Here is a 23,243-nt window from a genome sequence, read left to right as displayed (position 1 = left end):
TAAGGTAAAAAAATATATGTTTATTAAATCAAAACAAAAAACAAACATAAATCAAGCATAAAATGTCAATTATCACAAAGTAGGAATTTTGAAATTTTTCTTTTCTTGTACAACGTTTACATTACATTACAGCTCCCCGACCGAACCATGGCCGGTGAAAGAAATCCTGTCTGCGTCAAGTCTAGGTGGGTGTACGACCGACGACAGCGTTTGTCACCGGCCTTGGTTCGTGCTGGGATCTGTGCATATCCTATGTACTGTACGTAATCTACGTTCGTATGCACATACAAATCGGGGCTATTTTCACATTTCGTAGTTATTCTAATATACTTCAAAATCTAAAATATAATATAGTTAAAATATATGTATAAAAAGCTTTTGCCCTAAAGTTATCAAAGTACTGAAGCAAATTACATCGTTGTCTTATACTTTTAAAATAATATAAGTGGTTTAATGCTATGCTACATGTAGATTGCAAGTTCCTTCATTATTTAATAATTGCTTATAAGTTCTTGAATTAGAAAGTGGTAGAAGACGATTATGTTCAGGGTACTTGTTCATTACTTTCAATACAAGACATAGTGACCTGAATGAGTATATCAAGTAAGTACAGTATTACACAGTGCGTCCATAAAGTAACGCATAAATTCATTATTTCGTAAACCGGCTCCTTTAAGAAAAAAACCCGAAACAGGTCGATTTTTATTTTTAAATTTAGATTTTCTAGCATATATATCATACTAGTGACGTCATCCATCTGGGCGTGATGACGTAATCGATGATTTTTTTAAATTACAATAGGGGTCATGCAATAGCTCATTTGAAAGGGTATTCAATTATATATTCAATAATATAAACACTAACATAATTATTTATACAGGGTGTTAAAAAAATTTTTTTTAAATTAAATTAATTGAGACAAAAAGAAGAATATAAGTAATTTATATAATTCAAAATACGTTTTACTGTTGTCAGAAAATAGGAAAAAATGTTTATTTAACAAATAAATATTGTTTTTCACTTAAATTCAATGTTAAAGCTGCCAACCACGTGCCTCGTTGTCAGTTTGAACATTTCGTTTAAGCGAAAATTAATGTTTATTTTTCAAATAATTTTTTTCTTCTGTTTTCTGACAGCAGTAAACTGTATTTAGAATTAAATAAATTGCATACATTCATCTTTTTGTGTCAATAATTTGACACCCTGTATAAATAATTAGGCTAATGTTTATATTAGTGAATAGAGAATTGAATACCCTTTCAAATGAGCTATCACATGACCCCTATTCTCATTTTAAAAAATCATTGATTACCACGCCTAGATTGATGACGTCATTAGTATGATATATACGCCCAAAAAATCGTAATTTAAAAATAAAAATCGACCTGTTTCGGGATTTTTCCTCAAAGTCGTCGGTTTACGAAGAATTGAATTTATGCGTTACTTTTTGGCGCGTTGTATACAATGCGTCTCACAAAGAATAAATATTGTTGGATATAGAAATAATAGAATAAAAATATATGAATGACTAGAATGAAATAAATTCAGACATGGAAACAGATCTTCAAATCAGTTCTTCGATGATGTCGGAACAAAAGACCGAAAAAAAAAATGAAGAGAAGTAGTAAAACTAAAATGAAAATTTACAGGTCATATCACTTAGCAAAAGATGAGAGAAGTAGATAATATAATATATTGCCCAACACAGAAATACAAGAAAGAAAGAAGATGGAGTCTACACATACCTAAACTTACATGGAATCACCATGTATTAAATTAATATTTATTTCCTTTGAAAAAACTTGTTATTGTTGCGAAGAATAAAGGTTTTTATTGAAAATAAACAAATACTAGACGTAATACAGGGCGTTCTGTCCAAAACCTATGCTAGGTAACAGGAACTAGGAAAGCTCAAAAATAAAGCAAGGGAAAGTCCTTTAATTGTCCAATCAGCTGGAAGACACCCAACCATTTCTCACCTACAGCTCCAAAGGCAGCTTTTGGAAGCTACAGATGTAACTGTTTCAGTTGAAACGATAAGAAGAAGAGTTCGTGTCAAGAAGTATACAGCAGGAGACAGTTATGGGTTCTCGAGTTATCCAGGCAGCACAAGACTGATCGGCTAAATTGGTGTCTTCACCACCAAAACTGGAACGAAATCATGTACTTAGAAGTCGAGGAAGACGAGCAAGCACGAAAACTGTCAGATCTGTTCACAAATATAAAATGGGAAGTGTAATGTTCTGGAGAGGAATTGTGATCCGTAAAAAAACTCCTTTAATTTTCATCCAATCAACTTTAACTGCTCACAGGTATGTTGATAACCTGTAATCAGGCTCTGGAGAGGTGCAACAGGAGAAAATTTAATTTTATTGCATAATAATGGACCTCTACATACCAATAGAGTGACTACAGACATTATTGAAGCAGAAGGTATCCCTTGTTTGGAGTGGCCTGCTTGCTCACCGGAGCTTAATCCTATAGAGTATTTGTGGGATATGCTTAAAAGAAAAATTAGAGCTCGCCGGGATAATCCACAAAACACAGCACGGCTAGTAAAAGCTGCTCTTAAAGGATGGAGCAACCTACCACAGCAAAATGTTGACAATTTGATTAGGAGCGTGCCCGCGCAAACTGAAGCTTGCATAAGGACTAGAGGTGATAACACTGACTACCACAAAATACAAAAAAAATAAAAACAATTTAAATAATATTCGTTTTACATTGAAATTTTGTACACTATTGACTTTTAAACAACTACTTTCAATTTGTTTGTTAAATAGTTTATTGTTTTATTTAATTGTTATGTATTTGTTATTAAACTGCTTTAAAATAAATATTGTTTGACTTCGTGTGTTCGTTTTTCTAAATTCGCACGAAATGGTAAGAAATATCAGATGATTCTATATAAGTTTGGGTGTGTGTAGAAAAGATGGATCTGAAAAAGACAGAGATGCGCATACGTTCAAAAAATGGATATAATATTTATCTTTAAGATAAAATAAAACTTGTCGACCTTAATTGATACGAGCAGGATAACTATGAAGCTAGAAGGTGTCGCAGAAATAAAAAAATGATTATGTATAAAGCCTAGTTGGCCCTAGGCTAACAATTTTGTAGAATTTGCTATTCGTTCGCTCATCGGTCGAGTACACTACTCAAGTGAGTGGTCTTTGGCAAGATGATCAGACAGCAAAGTAATATAGCAAATAAGTCCTTTCCACCTGTTTAGCTTGAAATTTTTGTCATTTAAAGACTTTTTAAGACTGTCTCTTCGCTCAATCGTAACATTCTTGCGACAGCTAATGATGTCGACTGAAATGATAGATTCGAAGTGTTTGCAAAAGAAGAAAATGGTCGACTATACTACATTTTTGGTGTTAAAACAGTCAGTACCTGAATTCGACTACATAATAAAGTACTAGTGTAAAGTAGACTTAGAATAACAGTTAAAGAGTGATATAATTATAGTTTTGCGCTAACATTTTTATCATTATATCGCTCATCCGGAAGAAAATTGTCGCAATTCAAAAAATAACTTTTTCATGAGACACAAAAATGGATATTTTAGATCTTAATTAGAACTGCAAGTTTTCAATGGCAACTGCTAAAATTTATAAATTAAAAACGAAGAATATAGATAAGTAAATTTTTCTAATTGTGTAAGAAACAAAACCAAAAAATCTATGATATCTCATTTAACAAAAAAAGATAACATTTTGAGTTATGTCACTTTAATTTTAAACCATTGGTCACTTTTTTAAACATTAACGACAAATATCTAGAACACTTCTCGAAATACAAAGGGTTTCGTGACAAAAAACGATACGTTTACGTCGAACGTCATAACCTAAAAAGTGTCATTGTTCCGGAATAAAAATATTCATTTTACCGCCAAATTAATAATGACAGTACCGCCATCATCTTTGGGGTAAATTTAACAAGATTTATGCATTTTTGGAGTTGTGTCACTTTTCTTCCGGGTGGGCGATATTTTTGAGCATATTTGATCAGTTTTAAGTATAATAGGAATATTGCTATCGAAATAAAAATAGTGGTTGACGAACCCGTGTTTATTAATAAATATCGTAACAGTATAAAAACAAAGTCAATACTACTAATAGTTAGATTCAAGTAATGATCAAGTTTTATAACACATAATTCATAAATCAACTAAATACGTAACACAATATTCAAAAACATATGTACTAGACAATTGTATCTTTACTGGCGGAAGGTTATAAATATATAACTATGGAAGCCACACCTAGCATTACTCAAATATATATATACAAAGAACTTACAAGATATATAGGCAAATGTAATTACATTATTATGGTGAACAAGTCTGGCCAATGTTTTTTGTCGTTATTGGTATATACACACGTCATATGATATTGGCACTGTAAAAAATCGCGAAATGCGTGCAACTTTGGTTTTCAAGGGACACATTTTGATACCATACGTTTAGTTTTCGATTCGAGATACGCGACTGAAGGAAACGATAAAATCGGCAACATTGCTGATAGTCTAGTCGCAACATAGGGGGTCCCATGGACACTTTTAGGTCGCCGCGATTTGATGGTGGTATTATAGGTTTTTTGGGTCGCTGAATCCAATGGAAGTGGTCTGGAAGCCCAAATATGGTGCGTTTAATTGTTATTAACAAATTATGGTAAAATTAGGTGTTTTTCAGGAATTATTAGAAGCCCTGTAAATAAATTGATAGCGTTAAGGTCTTCTCTGGTGTATTTTTGGTCGCTGAATCGAATGCGACTAGTCGCGTTTTAAGAAAAAATAGTACGCCACTGAGATGTCAAATTAAAAATCATTTTTCAATTGCTCGTTAAATTTACGACAAAAAATCTTTCTTGCCTTTTTTTCATATGCGGCACCGTTTTTATGCAAAAAATAAAACATCTTAACGTTTACAAAGTATTTGAACTAAGTTTCTATACATATATTATGGAAACTACCTCGAATACTTTGTAAGCATTAAGATGTTATGTTTTTTTGTATAAAAACGGCTCCTCCTATGAAAAAAATGCAAGAAAGATTTTTTGTCGGAATTTTATTAGTAATATTTTCTGTTAATGTTCCAGTATAGTATTATTATATTGAATATTTCTGGATAATGAAATATCTAAGATCCTTCAAATACAACTAACCACTGGTTAGACTTTTTGAAAGCATTAGATACTATAGAAATTAACAACGCAATGAAAACCTTATAGATTATCGGTAGTCCAAACTGATCGGAAACATATATACAATAATGCACCCATGACCGTAAGATTAGGTACACAAAGATACAAAATCAAAGTATACAAATCAAGAAAGGTATCCGACAAGGACACATGTTATCACCGGTTGATTTTTTACATAAACACATTATTTCCCTGAAAACCAAAGTTCACCTACTTCGGGAGTTTTTACTGAGTATCATTTGACTCATTCGGCTGACTTAACTGAAGTCTACATTTATAATATATTCCATACATACTGCATCTTGATGGTATTGTATGATATGTACAATAGTGTTTGCGTGTTTTAGGGATCTCGTTTCAAAATAAAATGATTCTATTAACCCATTCGCTGCCACCTGTCGCCAAAAGGCGTCTTGCGTGCGTGAGTAGGGTGCCACTGTCGCCTTCTGACGTTCACAAATTGTGGAAATAAATAGGTTTTTTTGCCAGTGAGCTCTACCAATAATTACAGCCCCCGGAACGAACCATGGCCGATGAGAAACGCTGTCGTCAGTAGTACGCCCACCTAAACTCTACACAGACAGGATTTCAAATTTCGTATTGGCTCCCTACTAATGTTACTGAATATATAGAGGGTAGCGAAAAACTATGGCAACATGGTAATTCCTCGGAAACCGCTAAAACGATTTTTATAGATTTTGGTGGGTAAGGGTTTTCTAATGCGGCCGATATTATAATGGTAATTACATTGTTGTCAAAGCTTCCGTTTTTCTGGAAATCTAATGAACTTTCTTATTTTAAGTGGAACACCCTGTATATTTTTTACGTTTTAAAGTCCTTAAGAAATACTGATTATTTTTCATGTTATATTCCCTATGCCTAAATGCCATAATTTCGGAGTTATTGCTACATTTGTAAAAAAAAATTAAACAAATTAGAAAAATACATTTTTTCGGCCAGGGTAGACATTATTTTAGGTTCTTTGGATCATTGGGAATAAAAAAGGTCTTTTGTAATTTTCTTCTAAAGTTAATGATTTCCGAGTTATAAATAATTTAAAACTGAAAAATATCGAAATAATGACGATTTTTAAGGTTCAAAAACACAAGTAAAAAAATAATTATTAAAATTACGAAGTACCTAAATTCAAGCTCAAACCTTCTATCTGCTCCCTATAAGAATTTTTGGCACGTTTTATTCTAAACTATTGTTTTTTTAATTGTTAATGAAGCGCATCTGAGAGGACGGGCATTAACAACTAAAAAATAATGTTTTAAAATGAAATAAGACCAAATCACTTATCGGTAGCTGATACAATAAGGTTTGAACTTGAATTTAGGTACTTCGTAGTTTCAAAAATAATATTTTTTACTTGTGATTTTGAACCAAGAAAATCGCCATTTTCCGATTTTTTTTTTAGTTTTAAATTGTCTATAACTCAGAAACGAAAATTACGGAAAGAACTTTTCTGTTGCCAATGATTCAAAGAACCTAAAATAATGTCTACCCGGGCCGAAAAAATTGATTTTTATAATTTGTTTAAATTTTTTTTAATGAATGTAGCAATATCTCTGAAATTATGGCATTTATGTATAGAGAATATAACATTTGTCAACATCTAGGACCGTTTATTATGCCCTTTTTGAGTCTCATCTTCGGTACGCCCTTCCATTCTGGGGTACGTGTTGTGCGACTCAATTTGAGCGTATTTTTAAACTACAAAAGAGAGCTCTTCGTTACTCCCTGAGACTCAATAGCAGAGTTCATTGCCAAGAATTCTTTAAAAAATTTAAAATATTAACTCTTCCTTCTTTGTTTGTTTTTGAATCCGTTTGTTTAATCCGCAAACATGCATCAGAAGGTCCAGAGAGACCCACTCACAACTATCCCCTTAGAAACGTGGAGCATAGTCTTTATCTGCCAACCCCACGGTCTGAGCTGGTTAAGTGCTCTATACTATACAATTCGAGAAAAATGCACAATCACCTGCCATCTAACATCAAATCTATTACAGCATTTCCCGCTTTTCGCAAGGCCTTGAAAGCTTATTTGCTAGAGAGAGCTTTTTATACAGTGAATGACTTTTTTATAAACGATTTGAATTCAGCAAATTGACTTGCAGGATTATTACTTTCGAGTACTTTTGTACATATTTGCAGCGGCATAGAACTTTTGATTTACTTTCCCTTTTTCTTGTTCGCCTTCTTTTTGCTCTGACGTTGTATACATATTGTTTGCAAAATTTTTAATTTGTACTTAATAACTGTAAAATTATATTAAGTAGTATACCTCATGCCATTTACTTGGTGTCTGTTTCTGTTTTGTCTGTAGTTTTTTATTGTATTTTTTTATTTTGTATAAGCTTTGTCCACAAATTGGTAAAATTTTATGACAATAAAGCATACCTTACTTACTTACTTACATGAAAAAGAATCAGTACTTCTTAAGGACTTAAAAAACGCAAAAAATATATAGGGTGTTCCATTTAAAATAAGAAAGTTTGACCACAATGTAATTAACACTATAATATCGGCCGCATTAGTAAACCCTTTTCCACCAAAACCTATAAAAATCGTGCAAGCCCTTTCCGAGAGAATTGAGGGTTTCCATACATAAAACTCACTCTATACTCAACAAATAAATAGAATAAAAAACATACCTCTCAAATCCTGGATACTGTTTTGAGTTGTCTCTTTTCATTTTTAAGCCGGAAATTTTCCTTTCTTAACATTAGATTTGTATTGTTCAAGTCGACAACTTGACCAGCCTTCCTTTCCAGCTCGTTGACCAATAACTGAAGTCTATAATTTTCTTCCTTTGTTACTTTATCTTGTTCCTGCTCTTGTTGTAACGTTGCTATTTGTTGTTGCAACGATTCTATAAACTTGTCGGTAATTTTAATAGTTTCTAGATCTTGTTGCTGAGCCGCGATCTTCCTTGAATGTGCTTCATTCATTTCCTTTTGCATTTCAAGGATTTCCTTGTTTTTAGACAGATTAGATTTCCAGAAAAACGGAAGATTTGACAACAATGTAATTACCACTATAATATCGGCCGCATTAGAAGACCCTTACCCACCAAAATCTATAAAAATCGTTCTAGCGGTTTCCGGGATATTACCGTGTTGCCATACTTTTTCGCTACCCTGTATATGTGGCACCAATAGTGATTAACTAATAAATAGGTGGCAGTAAGTGTGTTAATGACTGCACCATCGCACTACTGGTGAAGTCAACACCTAATTGACGAAATATTAAATCTCCTATAAGTCGAAATATTAAATCAATTAAAACAAAAATAATAAAAATAAATAATAAAAACAAATAAAGGACTTAGGAAACCAAATAACACATTTCTAAAAATCTTGGATGTGGAAATTAATTGCGTGATTGCGAAAATGATATTAAAAATAAGAAAAACAAAACAAAAAAAGTGACCTTTCCAATGTGCTTCTATATTTCTCGATCTAACAATATTTTTGCACATTCTTGACCCTTTCCCTGTATTGCAACTTTCTTATGACCCTCTTAAATTGTATGAATAGGAAAACAGAATAATGGTATTCAAGGATATCCTAAATTGTACCAAAAAGGAGATAGGGACGGAAGAGATTGCAAATAAATGCAAAGTGGGCTCATAGTTAAAAAATTTTACTGAAAAATCATCAAAAAGAAATTGATGTAGCAAAAAAGAATATACCTGCAGCAATCTTTAAATTAATACCACCGTAGTCGAATGTGTAAGGTTGTAGTCTAGTCGCAACATAGAGGGTCCCGTCCCCGTGGGCACTTTTAGCTCGCCGCGATTTGATGGTGGTATTATAGGTTTTTTGGGTCGCTGAATCCAATGGAAGTGGTCTGGAAGCCCAAATGTAGTGCTTCTTCTTCTTTAAGTACCGTGCCCAAATTTTTAGGCGTGGGTAGCTTCCATAACAATTTGCTGATATCGTTCTCGATCTTGTGCGGCATGTAACAATTGATCTGCTGATAAGCCAGTCCATTGACGAAGGTTTCGGAGCCATGAATATTTCTTTCGACCAATTCCCCTTTTTCCGTCGATCTTTCCATTGAGTATTAACTGCAGCATCCTGTATCTGCTACCTCTCATTATATGCCCCAGATATTCAAGTTTTCTCTTTTTTATCATCTTCATTAAGTCACCTTCGCCTTGACCTACTCTGTTTGAAATGCGTTGAACCCAAGATATTCTGAGCATTCTACGATACGACCACATCTCAAAGGCTTCTAATTTGTTTATCATGTTAACCTTCATGATCCAGGTTTCACATCCATATAGTAATACAGGATACACATAACATTTTAGGAACTTGATTCTTAGTTGTAAGTTCAGCTGAGAGTTGCTCAGAATAGATCTAAGTTTCATAAATGCTCCTCTTGCAATTTCTATATGAGTTTTAATTTCTTCATCCGGATTTAGTGTCTCGTTTATCCAACATCCTAGGTATTTAAAATGGTTAACTTTTGTTATTGATTCATCACTGACAATTAGTTGCATAGGGCCGACGTCTTGTTTACTAACCACAAGTAACTTTGTCTTTGTTGCATTTATGTTAAGTCCGTTATTGGAGCATTCTCTAGTGACTCGATCAATAAGGAATTGAAGATCTTCGATATTTTCAGCCATGATCGCGGTGTCGTCTGCATATCTGATGTTAATAGTGGTGCGTTTAATTGTTATTAACAAATTATGGTAAAATTAGGTGTTTTTCAGGAATTATTAGAAGCCCTGTAAATAAATTGATAGTGTTAAGGTCTTCTCTGGTGTATTTTTGGTCGCTGAATCGAATGCAACTAGTCGCGGTTACTCAAAATGTGTTCTTATTTTGTTAATAACAAAATAATTGTTTATTCGCCGAAAAGCTCGAAATGCGTTATCTACAGCAAGTTTGTAGTCTTTTTCATAAGGTTTGTTCCAACCAGAGTCGGAAACAAGTTGCGGACGTCAGGATTCTGCGCAATAACCTAAAAGCATTCGGTTTTATGTTATTGCACAGAATCCTGACGTCCGCAACTTGTTTCCGACTCTGGTTGGAACAAACCTATAGTATATTTATACGCTAAATCGATTGTCACTAGTCGTGATAGCTTAAACCACGTTCCGACTTTATTATTAATAAATTATTGCAAAAATAACGGTTTATAGTACGTTTACTCACGGTTTTTGCTCTGACTTTTAAAAAACCACTTGGAATGACATGAAATTTGGCATGCACGTAGCTAACATGTCAAACAAGACAAGTGATATTGTGCCCATGTGTGCTTTTACCCTGGGGGTGACTTTCAGCCCGTTTCGGGGGTGAAAACAGAAACCTTTGAAATAAGTCCTGAATAAGATAAATTATTAATTCTAAGCAACTTTTGTTCTATACAGTTTTTTGACAAGTCAATACTTTTCGAGTTATTTGCGAGTGAATATGTTCATTTTTCAACAAAAAAATCAAATAACTCGAAAAGTATTGACTAGTGAAAAAACTGTATAGAACAAAAGTTGTTTAGAATTAATCAGTTTATCCACATCTGGACTTATTTTAAAGGTTTCTTTTTTCACCACCGAAAAGGGGTGAGACACCCCCAGGGTAAAAGCACACATCGGCACAATATCACTTGTTTTGTTTGACATGTTAGCTACGTGTATGCCAAATTTCATGTCATTCCAAGTGGTTTTTTAAAATTTAGAGCAAAAACCGCCAGTGAACCTACTATAAACCGTTATTTTTGCAGTAATTTATTAATGACAAAGTCGGAACGTGATTTAAGCTATCACGACTAGTGGCAATCGATTTAGCGTATAAAAATACTATGAAAAAGACTACAAACTTGCTGTAGATAGCGCATTTCGAGCTTTTCGGCGAATAAACAATTATTTTGTTATTAACAAAATAAGAACACATTTTGAGTGATCGCGACTAATAGCATTCGATTCAGCGACCAAAAATACACCAGAGAAGACCTTAACACTATCAATTTATTTACAGGGCTTCTAATAATTCCTGAAAAACACATAATTTTACCATAATCTGTTAATAACAATTAAACGCACCACATTTGGGCTTCCAGACCACTTCCATTGGATTCAACGACCCAAAAAACGCATAATACCACCTTCAAATCACGGCGAGCTAGAATTTCTCACGGGACCCCTATGTTGCGACTAGACTATTGGTAAGATGTGGCTAATAATGGTCTCAGGGATAAAAAACAGAACAATGGAAAACTCCTTAAAAACTAAGTTTTTACAAAAAAGTCTTTATTAAAATAATAATTATTCTGCCTAATATAAGTACATTCTAAAACAAAGCATGTAATGATATAAGGGTGAGCACTGACTAGAGCAGGGCTTCTTAAACTTTTTTCATTCGCTACCCCCATTTATGATTGTGAGTTTTCTGGCGACGCATATAATTATAATATAAATATAAATAAAATTGTCGCGACCCATAGTTTAAGAAGGCCTGGACTAGAGCATTTTCTTCTGAACGAACCTTATTCTTTTGCTTAGGTTATTCGAAGTGTTTACAATTTATTACAAATAAAAAGAAATAAAAAGAACATCAAAAAGACATTGGATAAGGAGGTTGTTTTTAAGATGTAACAAAATAACTCGGTTGACGAGGTATAAAGACTTTTCATTTTAAAGATTTCACTCGAATGTCTGCAGAAGACTGAAAAAATTAATATGTCCATAGTCCGTCCCACCTTGACTTTACAGTATGGGGAACATAGGTAATTCAGTCCCTACGAGAGTTTTTAACGCGGCAATGCCGATTTTATCAAAAAATTGTAAACGAACATTAGAGAGATTAAATTAACACTGTTTTAGAAAGGCAATCTACAATTTTAGGATTCATATGCGTAATAACTATAGTATATTAAATAAACTTAAACGCATACGAATTTTAAAATTGTAAATTATCTTTCTAAAACATGTTTAATTTAATCTCTCTAATGTTCGAGTACAAATGTTTTTGGTAAAATCGGCATCACCGCGCTAAAAATTCTCATAAGGACTGCATTGCCTTTGTTCCCTATACTGTAAAGTCAAGATGGGACGGACTATAGTAGGTCCTACAATTGCAAAACATTTCGAAAAGGTATAATATATATCTCTTCGAGATCGCTTAACTGTTACTTTGTGGTTAATAGCGACAGGAGATTCATATAAATATGACTTTTTCTTTGCTTCTTTGGAGGTACATCCTACTTCAGCTATTAATATCCATGCATCATTTTCTATATTTTATGATAATATTGCCCGTGTATTGGATTACACATATGTATGTCTCAAAAGGAAAGTCTTTGATCAGTGTGTGTTGCCAGTACTTACATATGGTGCAGAAACTTTAACAATAACCAACAAAGTAAGAAATAAAATTTGTGTTACCCAAAGAGCCATGGAACGCTCAATATTACACATTTCTCGTAGGGATCGAATTACAAACAAGGAAATAAGACGAAGAACAGGAGTGACAGATGCTATAGAAATAATTATGACCCTAAAGTGGAACTGGGCTGGACACATAGCTAGAATGTCGAATAACAAATGGACACAGCGAATAATACACTGGATACCATGACAACAAGAATATCGAAGTAGAGGTCATCCGCCAACAAGATGGTCTGATGACATAAAACGGCTCGACAAAAATTGGATGCAAACAGCACAAAACAGAAATACATGGAACAGACTGAGGGAGACCTACATCCAGCAGTGGATAGATCCGAGTTGAATGATTATGATGATTGGATTACATACTACAGAAAAGGGCTCATATAAATCAATCGGAACACACCAAATACACTAAATGTCTGTAGCTATTGAGCACAAAAGAACAAATGATAGCTTTTGATCTTTCAACGATTACCGACACTCCTCCGAAAATTCAGTTCAGCAGAATTTTGCTCGTGAACACGTACTGACTAGAGACTAGAGCAATTTGCTACAGCACGCTCTGCTCATTCAGTTCGTTCGGAGAAAAATGCTCAAGTCAGTTCGCACCTTTAGATGATGAGAAAATATTTAAAAGAATCAATATAACAGTGCTCATTATATATAATTTTACAAGCTGTTTCTAAAGTCTGATATAAGATGGTGTTGTGATAACCAAGATTTGCCTGCTAATATAGTAAGCAATTGTAGTACCAACTGTTATTGTTAAGTCTTTTTACTCTAATAGCAAGAATAACAATTTCAAAAATTGAAAAATGAGAACCTAAATGAGCAAATAATAATATTAGTTGGTAATTGCTTAATACTTACGTATTTTCATTGAATATTTATACAGATATATCGTTAAAAGTATCGTTAATCTTATTATACTATCGAACATGTTAGAACTTAAGTGAATTTGCTCATTTGATAACTTTATCCTTAGAAACCATAAATTGCAAAATGCTATACTAATTTTTTTTGTAAAAAATGAATGTTAAATGTATCGCTTCCATATTTAAAAATGCTATATGAAGGTTAAATCACTTCATGTATACCGACATACTCAAATAATAATCCAACAATAAATAAACTATGGGTCTCTTAAATAACACTTAAAGAAATATTAATAAGAAATTTCTAAATACGTCTTAACGTAAGTCAGGGCTTTCGCTTACTTGTTTCTTAATACGTAAAAGAATTGTAGTATACCACTGATCAAGACGAGAAATTGAATCGTAATCTTTGACGGCTTCTGTATATCCATCTACGTTTTGCTCTTCGATGTTTTCTATGAGGGTTTTCAAAAGTTTGTATTCACGGGAATCTTGAAATGCGGGATACCTACCAAGAAAGAAATTTTAGTAACTAGTGGCCAAAATTCTGGAAGCTTTACAAAATTTGTCGTTTTTTATTCATGGTCATATATTTACAATCAAACAAATAGTAGAAAAAATCAGCACTACGAAAAAAGCATGTATCTGGCATATATAGACCTTGAGAAGGCTTTTGATTCAGTTTCATGGCAAAAATTCCTCTGAAGGAAAAAGCTTTAAAACTTAGTAGGACAAAAACAGAGTATTTGGAGTGTTCATTTAAAGATGAAGTTACTACAAATAAAATGGTATCTTTGGATGGTGAACTGATTGTAAAAAGCAATCGAATTAAAAAAATCGAATCCATCAATTAAAAAGCAATAGTTTTAAGTACCTGGGATCGGTATTACAGAGTAATGGAGAAATAGATGGAGATGCATGCAGTAGAATTAGGGCTGAATGGATGAAGTGGAAAGAAGCGAGTGGTGTGTTGTGTGACAGAAAAATCCCAATAAGCTGAAGGGAAAATTCTATAAAACAGCCATAAGACCGGCTATGATGTACGGAACTGAATGTTGGGCAGTGAAAAAGAAACAGGAACAACGAATGCATGTGGCGGAAATGAGAATGCTTAGATGGATGAGTGGAGTGACAAAGATGGATAAAATTAGAAATGAGTATATAAGGGGAAGTCTAGGTGTGGCTCCAATTAATGCCAAAATGAGAGACCATAGGTTAAGATGGTTTGGTCATGTTCAACGTCCGTCGAGACGTTAATCACCCAATACGAAGAATAGCTGAAGTGCAGATTCCTGGAAGGAGTAGGAGAGGAAGACCAAAGAAGAGCTGGGGGAGACGATAAGGCAGGACATGTTGGTAAAGGGGATTAACATTGATATGACCCAAGATAGAATTGTGTGGGAAAATGCAATTAGGGAAGCCGACCCCGCATAGGGATAAGGCAAAGTGAATGATGATGATTGTAGTGATGGTTTGTGAAGAATTAAAATGAACCACAAGCTGTATGAACTAATGCAGAGCGCATTATTGTTAGAATTGTAAAGTCTCAAATACTAAACTGGCACGGTCAATTAGAAAGAATGCCAGATAATCAAGCTGTGAAAGTAATCAAGAGATGGAAGCCCCAAGGAAATAGAACAAAAGGAATGCCACGTAAAAGATGGATAGACAACGTGGAGGGGGATCTTAAACCATGAAAATTAGGCAGTGGCGAAGGAAAGTATCCGATAGGTCAGTATGGAAGAACATTGTTAAGCAGGGCAATACTCACAAAGGGTTGTAGCGCCATTAGAAGAAGAAGAACGTAAAAGTGAAAAAAATGCATGTGGGTTATCAAAGAGGAGTAGACATTTACAAAACTACAAGGAAATATAAAAATGTGGAACTAAGTATGTACTAAAGAGATATGGAATGGCAATGAATAAAAATAAAACAAAAGTTATGATGATAGGAGAAAATGAATAATAAGAAATGATAAACATAAAAATAGAGGAAGTAAATTTAGAACAAGCATGAACCTTTCAATAGTAAGGAGTCAAATTAGAAGACAATGGAAGACAGGAAATGTGCTATTAATAATAGAAATAAAAAAACGATGAACCTATACTATGCAATTAACAATAAATAATTCATAAATAAGAATGAAATAACAAGAAAAACAAAAATTAATATGTTCAAGTCAATATATAGGCATGTATTAACCATTAGTTGCAAGGTGTGGGTTCTAACAGAATGACAAGGCATGAGAAATAGGCTACGGAACACTCAAGTAAGAGAAGATTTACATTTAATTGAGTCAATATTAGAATATACACAAAGCAGGCAAGTCGGTTAGTGGGGTCATATTCAAAGAATGAAGAATACAAAACAGGTGAAAGAAATTTGGTAGGAAAAAACACAAAGAAGAAAAAAGAAAGGTAGACTACAAAAAACATGGGATCACAGAACCCACTATCGACAAAGTGGACAACATGGACAGAAGCAAGTATGCTGGTCAGAAATAAGAAGCAATGGGTCAAATTTGTATATTTGCAAATATTAAGTAGGAGAATGAAGCAGTGCCATAAAATTATAGATGATTAGCCAATAACGTAAGTTGTGTAAAAAAGAGGAAAGCAGCTAAGAAAACTAAAATGTTGTAAACTTTCAAGAATTTTAGCCACTAGTGTAGTAAAAAAATAACATGCAACTAATATTTAAAATTTATATTATACTTAGACAAAAATGTCTAAGAAACACAAAGTTGTTTCTCATATACATAAATTTTGATTGGATTTTAAAAAGTGAGTTACTGTTATAATAGTTAATTATGTAGGTCAGGAATGATTCATCTTAATTTCAGTATAATATGATTTCTCTATGATGAAATAATTAAACACAAGTTAAGAAGTGCACTAACAGAAATTATTAACAAAAAACTCAATATAAAACATAAAAATTTAACAACAAATCTGGACCTCGAAAGTAAACTACATTATATCGGCATGGTGTTATTTTGAATAAGTTACCTTAATCCACTTATTTTTGGATCCATTATATATATAATAGGATCCGTTCCTATAAGATGATTTTGAAGACCTTGTCTAGTATAAAAATTGTGTAGGTGAGGAGCAATCCTTCTCTAATGCACAGATACCATAGACTAGACGCTCTACTCTATAGAATCTGGAGATTGTGCTAGTCACGGTAAAAGTATAATATCCTCATTATGAAGCCAATGTCTTACTGTTGCAGCAGTATGTGGTCTTGCAATATACTGCATGTAACGCAAATCAAGGCCTGCAGCAGTGACTGCAGCAGTGACACATGGAAGGGCAAAAGGTTTTAAGATACGATCAGTATATTGATATTGACTCACAGTGACTTCTACAAAAACTGGAACAATTCGATTATGAAAAATTAGTCCAGGCCACAGCATAACTTGCAGACCACTATACATGGCTGAGTCTCTCTCGTTGACCAGATCCTCTCCAAATCCTCTCACACTTCTTAAATCAGAGTAGAGACAAAACTTAGCTTCATCTGTTAATGGCACAGACCTGCATTCTTGCAGTCCAATGCACATTCTGTTGTGCCCATCTTTATCCGAGTCCACAATTTCCATGACGTAACATGGGAACCCTTGATGGAGGGTTCTACACGTTATCTAGGTATCTTTGGGACACTTTACTTTCCCTTTTTATAATCGAGTCATCATCCGACACGTATAAGCAACAGCAGCACCAAATGCTTTAAACGAGTAAAATGTGTTTATATGCCTCTGGTGTTAAGTAGACTAAAACTGTTTTTAAACCTAACTTAATAGTCATTATACCGTAAATATCAACTATATAAAATATTGGTGGATTGCTTACCTTGAAATATAGCTTTCTATAGCATGTTGTGCATTGAGTACATCAACACAAAGGTGACAAAGGGCAGCTCTGAATAAGTATTCCTTTGCACTGTATTTTAAAAGAGAGCTTTCCAGAGCTGCATAAGCCACTTCTTGATAAATTCCCACTGCTTTTTCATAGTTTTCAAGTTGGGCTGCATATTGAGCCACTTTAAGAAGACACTTATTGGCGGAAGCATTGCTTTCTTCTCCTCTGAAGTAATCAGCCGCCTGTTCATAGTGTTGAACAGCCCTTTCGATGTCCACAGCATCAGTCTCATACATTTCTGCAATAGTCTGATGGTGTTTTGCAGCCATTGTAAAGCGACCCATTTCGGTATAAATGTCTATAGCTTTTATAAAGCAGTTTACAGCCTCTGAAAACAAAAAACTTTATTCTAAACACAGTGTAACACCTTCATTGCGTTTAGAAATATTTATAAACTTACATGCAGTCAGAATCTTGTGAAACAAGTCAAGGAGTTAGACAAGTGGGAAGTCTCAGCCCAGTGCTATTCATGAATGTAAAAGATGAGATAGTGAAAGAATGTAAGAAAAGTTTCAAAAATACTGCATATGTTGGAACATAATGCAAATGATAAACGCTGAGATGTGTATATTTGCAGACTACATAGTACTAATTGTGGAAACAGCAGAAAAACTTCAATATAACTTAGAGAAATGGTACATAGAAGCAAGCAAATACAACTTAAATGTAAACAAAGAGAAGACTCACATAATAAAAATAACAAGGAAACAAGGGATGGAAGATCAAACAGAAGTAATGGTAGATCAACAAAAAATAATGCAGACAAATTAGTACAAATTCTTGGGAACAGTAATCAACAACGAAGGAGACATCGAGGATAATCTTAACAACAGAATGGAAAACACAGGAAAACTATTCCAAGCACTAAATAGAGGATTCCTTAATAATAAAGAAATATCAACAAAGACCAAAATGACAATATACAAAACAATATATAGAAGACCTACGTTGACATACAGAGCAGAAAACTGGATCTTAAACAAAAGACATCAGAGCAGCATTCAGGCAGCAGAGATGAAATACCTCAGAAGAACTACTGGAGTAAGAAGAACAGATAGAATAAGAAATGAGGAAATAAGAGAAAGACTCAAAATCAAACTGATACTCCACTCAATTAAGGAGAAAAAATTGGCATCGTTCGGACATCTAACCCAGATGGACCATAACAGACTAGTGAAAAGAGTGTGGGAAGTAAAACCAATGTGGGAAAGAACAGAAAAGGAAGACCCATTAAATAATGGAATAGTGACATCTCGCAGATACTACAGAGTAAGGGGAAAACTTGGCAAGAAGCAACACATATGGAAACCAATAGGAAAGAATGGAGAAAGTTCATTAAGAGCTAGACGCAACTCCTTGCACCTTAGAAGAGAACGGATTAAGATTTAATGAATGGCCCGACACCAAAAGGTATTAATGGGTCTACTGATTAAGGAAGTAAGTAAGTATAAACTTACATTGAGTGCGTTACAAGGCATATATTTATATCCTGTAGTGAACTTTTGCCACAGTGTGTTACAACACAGTCAATACAACCTACTGTTAGTGTAATACAAGGCCTATTTGTCTCATAATGCAGCCAAGGTGTTAAATTTTTTTTATTTATTTATTTTCAACGGGCTGCTGCCCAATATGATTACAAGTTTATAATATAATATTTCAATATACTTATGTGTGTCAATAATTATTAAAATATAATAAAATAGTTATAATAATACAATCAAATATAGCAGATTTACATATCACAACAATGACTATCTATTCCACAACTACTCGAATAAACATACGCCTGAGGCCAGAAATGAATTCAGCTTTCGGTGCAAAAAAATCTAGATCAGGGTGAATATTTGCCCATCTTAGTGCTCGAGATAAAAAGTTGTTATAAGCATAGTTGGTTTTGTCATAATTTTCATAAAACTTACCAAATACATCGGCTTTTTTGTAACAATTTGCAGCATCTATATAATTAGTGGCAGCGTCATGACGAGCACCAGTTCTGGAATGCAAATTAGCAGCCTCACAAAAGGCTTTACCGGCAGCATCCCAGCTCTTGGCCATTTTAAAAAGGTTTGCAGCTCTTGTGTAACATTCCACTGCATCTTCAATACGACTTGATCCCCTGCAAAAATCAATTAATATAAAAACTTTAAATATTACTATAATATAACCTAAAGAGCCAAGAGCCATGACCTCACCCTAAACACAAAAATAAGGCTCCTTAAATGTTACGTGTACTCAGTGCTTCTATACAGAGTAGAAATGTGGACATTGAAGTCGGAAACTATACTGAAACTTCAGGTTTTTGAGCTATGGTTGTACAGAATGATCGTAAAGACACCGTGGACATATAAAGTCACCAATGAAGAAGTATTATGGAGGATGAACACAACAACAGATTTGGTCAACATCGTGAAGGGCTGTAAGCTGCAGTACTTGGGATAATAATGAGAAATCAAGGCAGATCCGAGCTACTCCAATGCATTTTACAAGGTAAAATTGAAGGAAAAAGGGCCCCAGGAAGAAAAATATCCTAGCTTGCTAACGTGAGAGCATGGTATAGAAAGACCTCAACACAACTATTCCATATAGCAACCAACAAAATCATCATAGCCAGAATGATGGCCAACATTCGGAACGGACAGACACCCTCAGAAGAAGAATAATATAACATAGATTCATTGTACATCACAAGAAATAGATATAATAATGACAAAATGATTATTTAGTGAAGAAAACTGATTAATTGAAGTATTATAATCATCCATGGATCCAAAGATTTGCTAATCAAGAGATATTACTATAAAATCACAATTTTTGTACTAAATTGGCAAATCTTTCATCATTATCTATACCCGGTTACTGTATATTTTGTCTGACTTCCGTGAAATCACTATATATCTGATGGCATTACTAGTAATAGGCGATCGTAAATACTCAATTTACGATCTCTGAATCTACTATTTCCAGGTTGACGTAGAGTATATTTGTTTTTCTTTGCTTAAAATAGGTCCAACATTCTTTGAAACAATATCTTATACTAGGTACTATGTATCAACTAGCACATCTGAAGGCATGTCCTATCTTTACGATATTAATGTATGTCAGCTAATATCTCATATTCACAGTAGGTCGATTAGGCACTGTAAGGGTACTTGTGTTTATAATGAAAGCTGATTTAACAAATTATTGTACTAGTTAACCTAAACTGTCATTCCATGTTATTAGTCATCATTTTTTGTTTATGTATGGTATGTTCATAATAGTACAAGGTATTTCAATCAACATAGGAAGGCTTACATCTAATTTATGTTTTAAAAGAGGAAATTAAGCTCTTCTTTTCCTTGTTAATCATTAAATGCGAAGGTTCTCACCCTAATTGATATTATTTTTGCTAATTTAAATCATTACATTGCTAATGTGACATTTTGAGGCAAGTGTCACAATTTTTAAGAAACTTACAGTTTTAGTAAAGGTTTTTTATGCTAGTTGGTTAGTAAAATACTCTAATGTATGCGTATTACTACAATATTGCTGGGAGTTGGACCAATTTGGGGTAAATAAGTATAAAACATAATAAAATGCAACAAAGGAAATCTCCGAGTCAAACCGACTTACCCAAATAGAGATCCGAAGAAACCTCGAGATGTTACTTTCTTTTCTGCATCCGCCATCAACTGCTGGGCCTTTTGAATATTTGACGACATTTTTTAATAATATTACTTTCTCCTACAACACACAATTTCACGACAAAAAATGATATTGACAAATTAATTCCAATTGCCAGAATAGGTGTCCCCACTGTCAATGTCAACTGTCTCTGTCTAAGTGAATATATTTCCAATGACGTAATATATACTCTGTGGTGTATTTTTATTCATGTTCTGAGGGTGTGTGAAATCTTCAAACTAGCACTAGAATGACGTCACAAATTCTTCTGGATTCTAAAATATCGAATATTAATGTTCCGTTTTAACAGAAGTTCGATTTTATCTATCTTTTATACCAAAAGTCATGATACCTACTATAAAAATAACGTTATTTATAGTAAGTATCATGCCAAAAATGTTTGTTTTGCATCGAAAATCTAAACAACCAAATGTGTAGGTATCTACTCATCAAGAACCGAGGTTGTAGACGAGCATCCTACTTATAGTGTAGGTATCTGTAAATTCTGTTCAGCCATTGATTAATATCACCTACACTGGGTAGTTTTTAATCAATGGTTCAGCTGAGTATCTTCTTCCTTTTCTTCTTGTTCCTATCCGTTTCGGATGTTGGAAGTCATATTGGCAATCCTAACCTTGCTCGCTGCTGCTCGAAATAGTTCCGTTGAGGTTTTCTTAAACCATGTTTTCAAATTCCGCAGCCTTGATATTTTCCTTCTACCGGGTCCGCGCTTACCTTTGACTTTACCTTGCAATATGGACTGCAGCAGGGGGTAACGGTGCTGATTTTTCATAATGTGTCCCAGATACTGCAATTTTATGCATTTGATGGTAAACACAATCTCCAGTTCCTTTTTCATCTATTCTTCCTACAGAACTTCCTTGTTTGTGATCCTTGCTGTCCATGATATTCTTAGCATTGTTCAATAAAACTACATCTCAAATGCTTCAAGTTTTTTTTATAGTGGTGTCTGTAAGCGTCCATGTTTCCGCTCCGTACAATAATATAGAGAAAACATAACATCTCAAATATCTCAATTTTGTATCTAGAGATGTGTTGTGGCTTTTGAAGATTTTGTTAAAGACCGTTCTTGCCTTTCCTATGCGGCACTGCGGCACTTTATTTCCTGTACATTGCTCCACTGCTTATTTATAATAGTTCCCAGGTAACAATACTGTTTTACACGCTCTATCTGCGTTCAATTATTAATGTATAGATGAGCCCCGTTTATATTCTAGAGTTAGAGTTCTAAAATTATTCTGTCTTTGTCATCCAAGTCTGCTTCTTTTAAAATAGTGATCATCTTTTGGTGTTGAACTCTGTCAAATGCCTTTTGATAGTCGATCAAGTACGCGTATACGTCGCAGTTAACGTACCTGCATCTTTGAATTAGGACCTGTACTCCGAAAAGTGCCTCTCTGGTAACCACTAAAAATTATGAATGAGCAGCATATTGATGTTTTAGTGATACTCTTGAACAAAATTTATAGCTCAGGCACATTACCTAAAGAATGGTTAATAATCTTTATTTGTCTCCCAAAAAAGAAAAACGCCAGAGAATGCGGCGACTACCGCACAATTAGCTTGATGTCCCATGTGCTAAAGTTGCTATTGAAAGTCATCCATAACCGAATATATCATAAACTGGACATAGACATTAATGATACGCAATTTGGGTTTCGCAAAGGTCTAGCCTAGGAACTCGTGAAGCTCTTTTTTCACTTAACATACTTATACAAATAAAGTGCCTGGACGTCAATCAAGATATATATATGCGTGTTTTATTGACTACAATAAAACATTCGACAAAGTACGACATGAACGATTAATGCATGTCCTATGGAATCAAAGAAGATAGACTACAATCACCTTAGGATTATATCTAATTTATACTATAAACAACGAGCAAAAGTACGTGTTAACGATCAGCTACCATGAGAGGAAATTGAAATCAGACGTGGAGTGAGACAGGGATGCGTGTTGTCTCCAATTCATTTTAATGCCTACTCGGAAGAGATCTTGAAAAAAGCTCTTGAGGGTGAAACAGCTGGAATAAAGGTAAATGGAGTTCCCCCATTAACAACATTGGATATGCGGATGACACTGTCATCTTAGCTGAAAATATTGGGGATCTTCAGAGGCTAGTGACCAGAATAGCGGAGTTT

The 23,243-nt window shown here is 34.0% G+C and overlaps 1 protein-coding gene across 1 annotated transcript; it reads right to left on the bottom strand.

Annotated features, from left to right (window-relative positions):
• On the bottom strand, positions 1-21,228 carry LOC114333189 (alpha-soluble NSF attachment protein). Its single transcript, XM_028283042.2, has 4 exons — positions 21,028-21,228; positions 19,335-19,531; positions 17,344-17,740; positions 1-13,997 (listed from the first exon to the last, which is right to left on the bottom strand). The coding sequence occupies exons 1-4, from the start codon at positions 21,114-21,116 to the stop codon at positions 13,805-13,807; spliced, it is 876 nt and encodes a 291-aa protein (XP_028138843.1). The 5' UTR covers positions 21,117-21,228; the 3' UTR covers positions 1-13,804.
• Positions 21,229-23,243: the final 2,015 nt, after the last annotated feature.

Source organism: Diabrotica virgifera, chromosome 10 (assembly GCF_917563875.1).
Source record: "Diabrotica virgifera virgifera chromosome 10, PGI_DIABVI_V3a".
In the NCBI taxonomy this organism is placed as follows: domain Eukaryota; kingdom Metazoa; phylum Arthropoda; class Insecta; order Coleoptera; family Chrysomelidae; genus Diabrotica; species Diabrotica virgifera.
The sequence above is the reverse complement of the archived record's forward strand: the minus strand, read 5'-3'. Positions and strand labels throughout refer to the sequence as shown.

Coding starts and splice junctions, on each gene's coding strand:
- LOC114333189 (XM_028283042.2), bottom strand. CDS start 21,116: ATGTCGTCAAATATTCAAAAGGCCCAGCAGTTGATGGCGGATGCAGAA. Junction 19,532..21,027: donor TTCTTCGGATCTCTATTTGG/GTAAGTCGGTTT, acceptor TGATTTTTGCAG/GGGATCAAGTCGTATTGAAG. Junction 17,741..19,334: donor CAAAAAAGCCGATGTATTTG/GTAAGTTTTATG, acceptor TTTTGTTTTCAG/AGGCTGTAAACTGCTTTATA.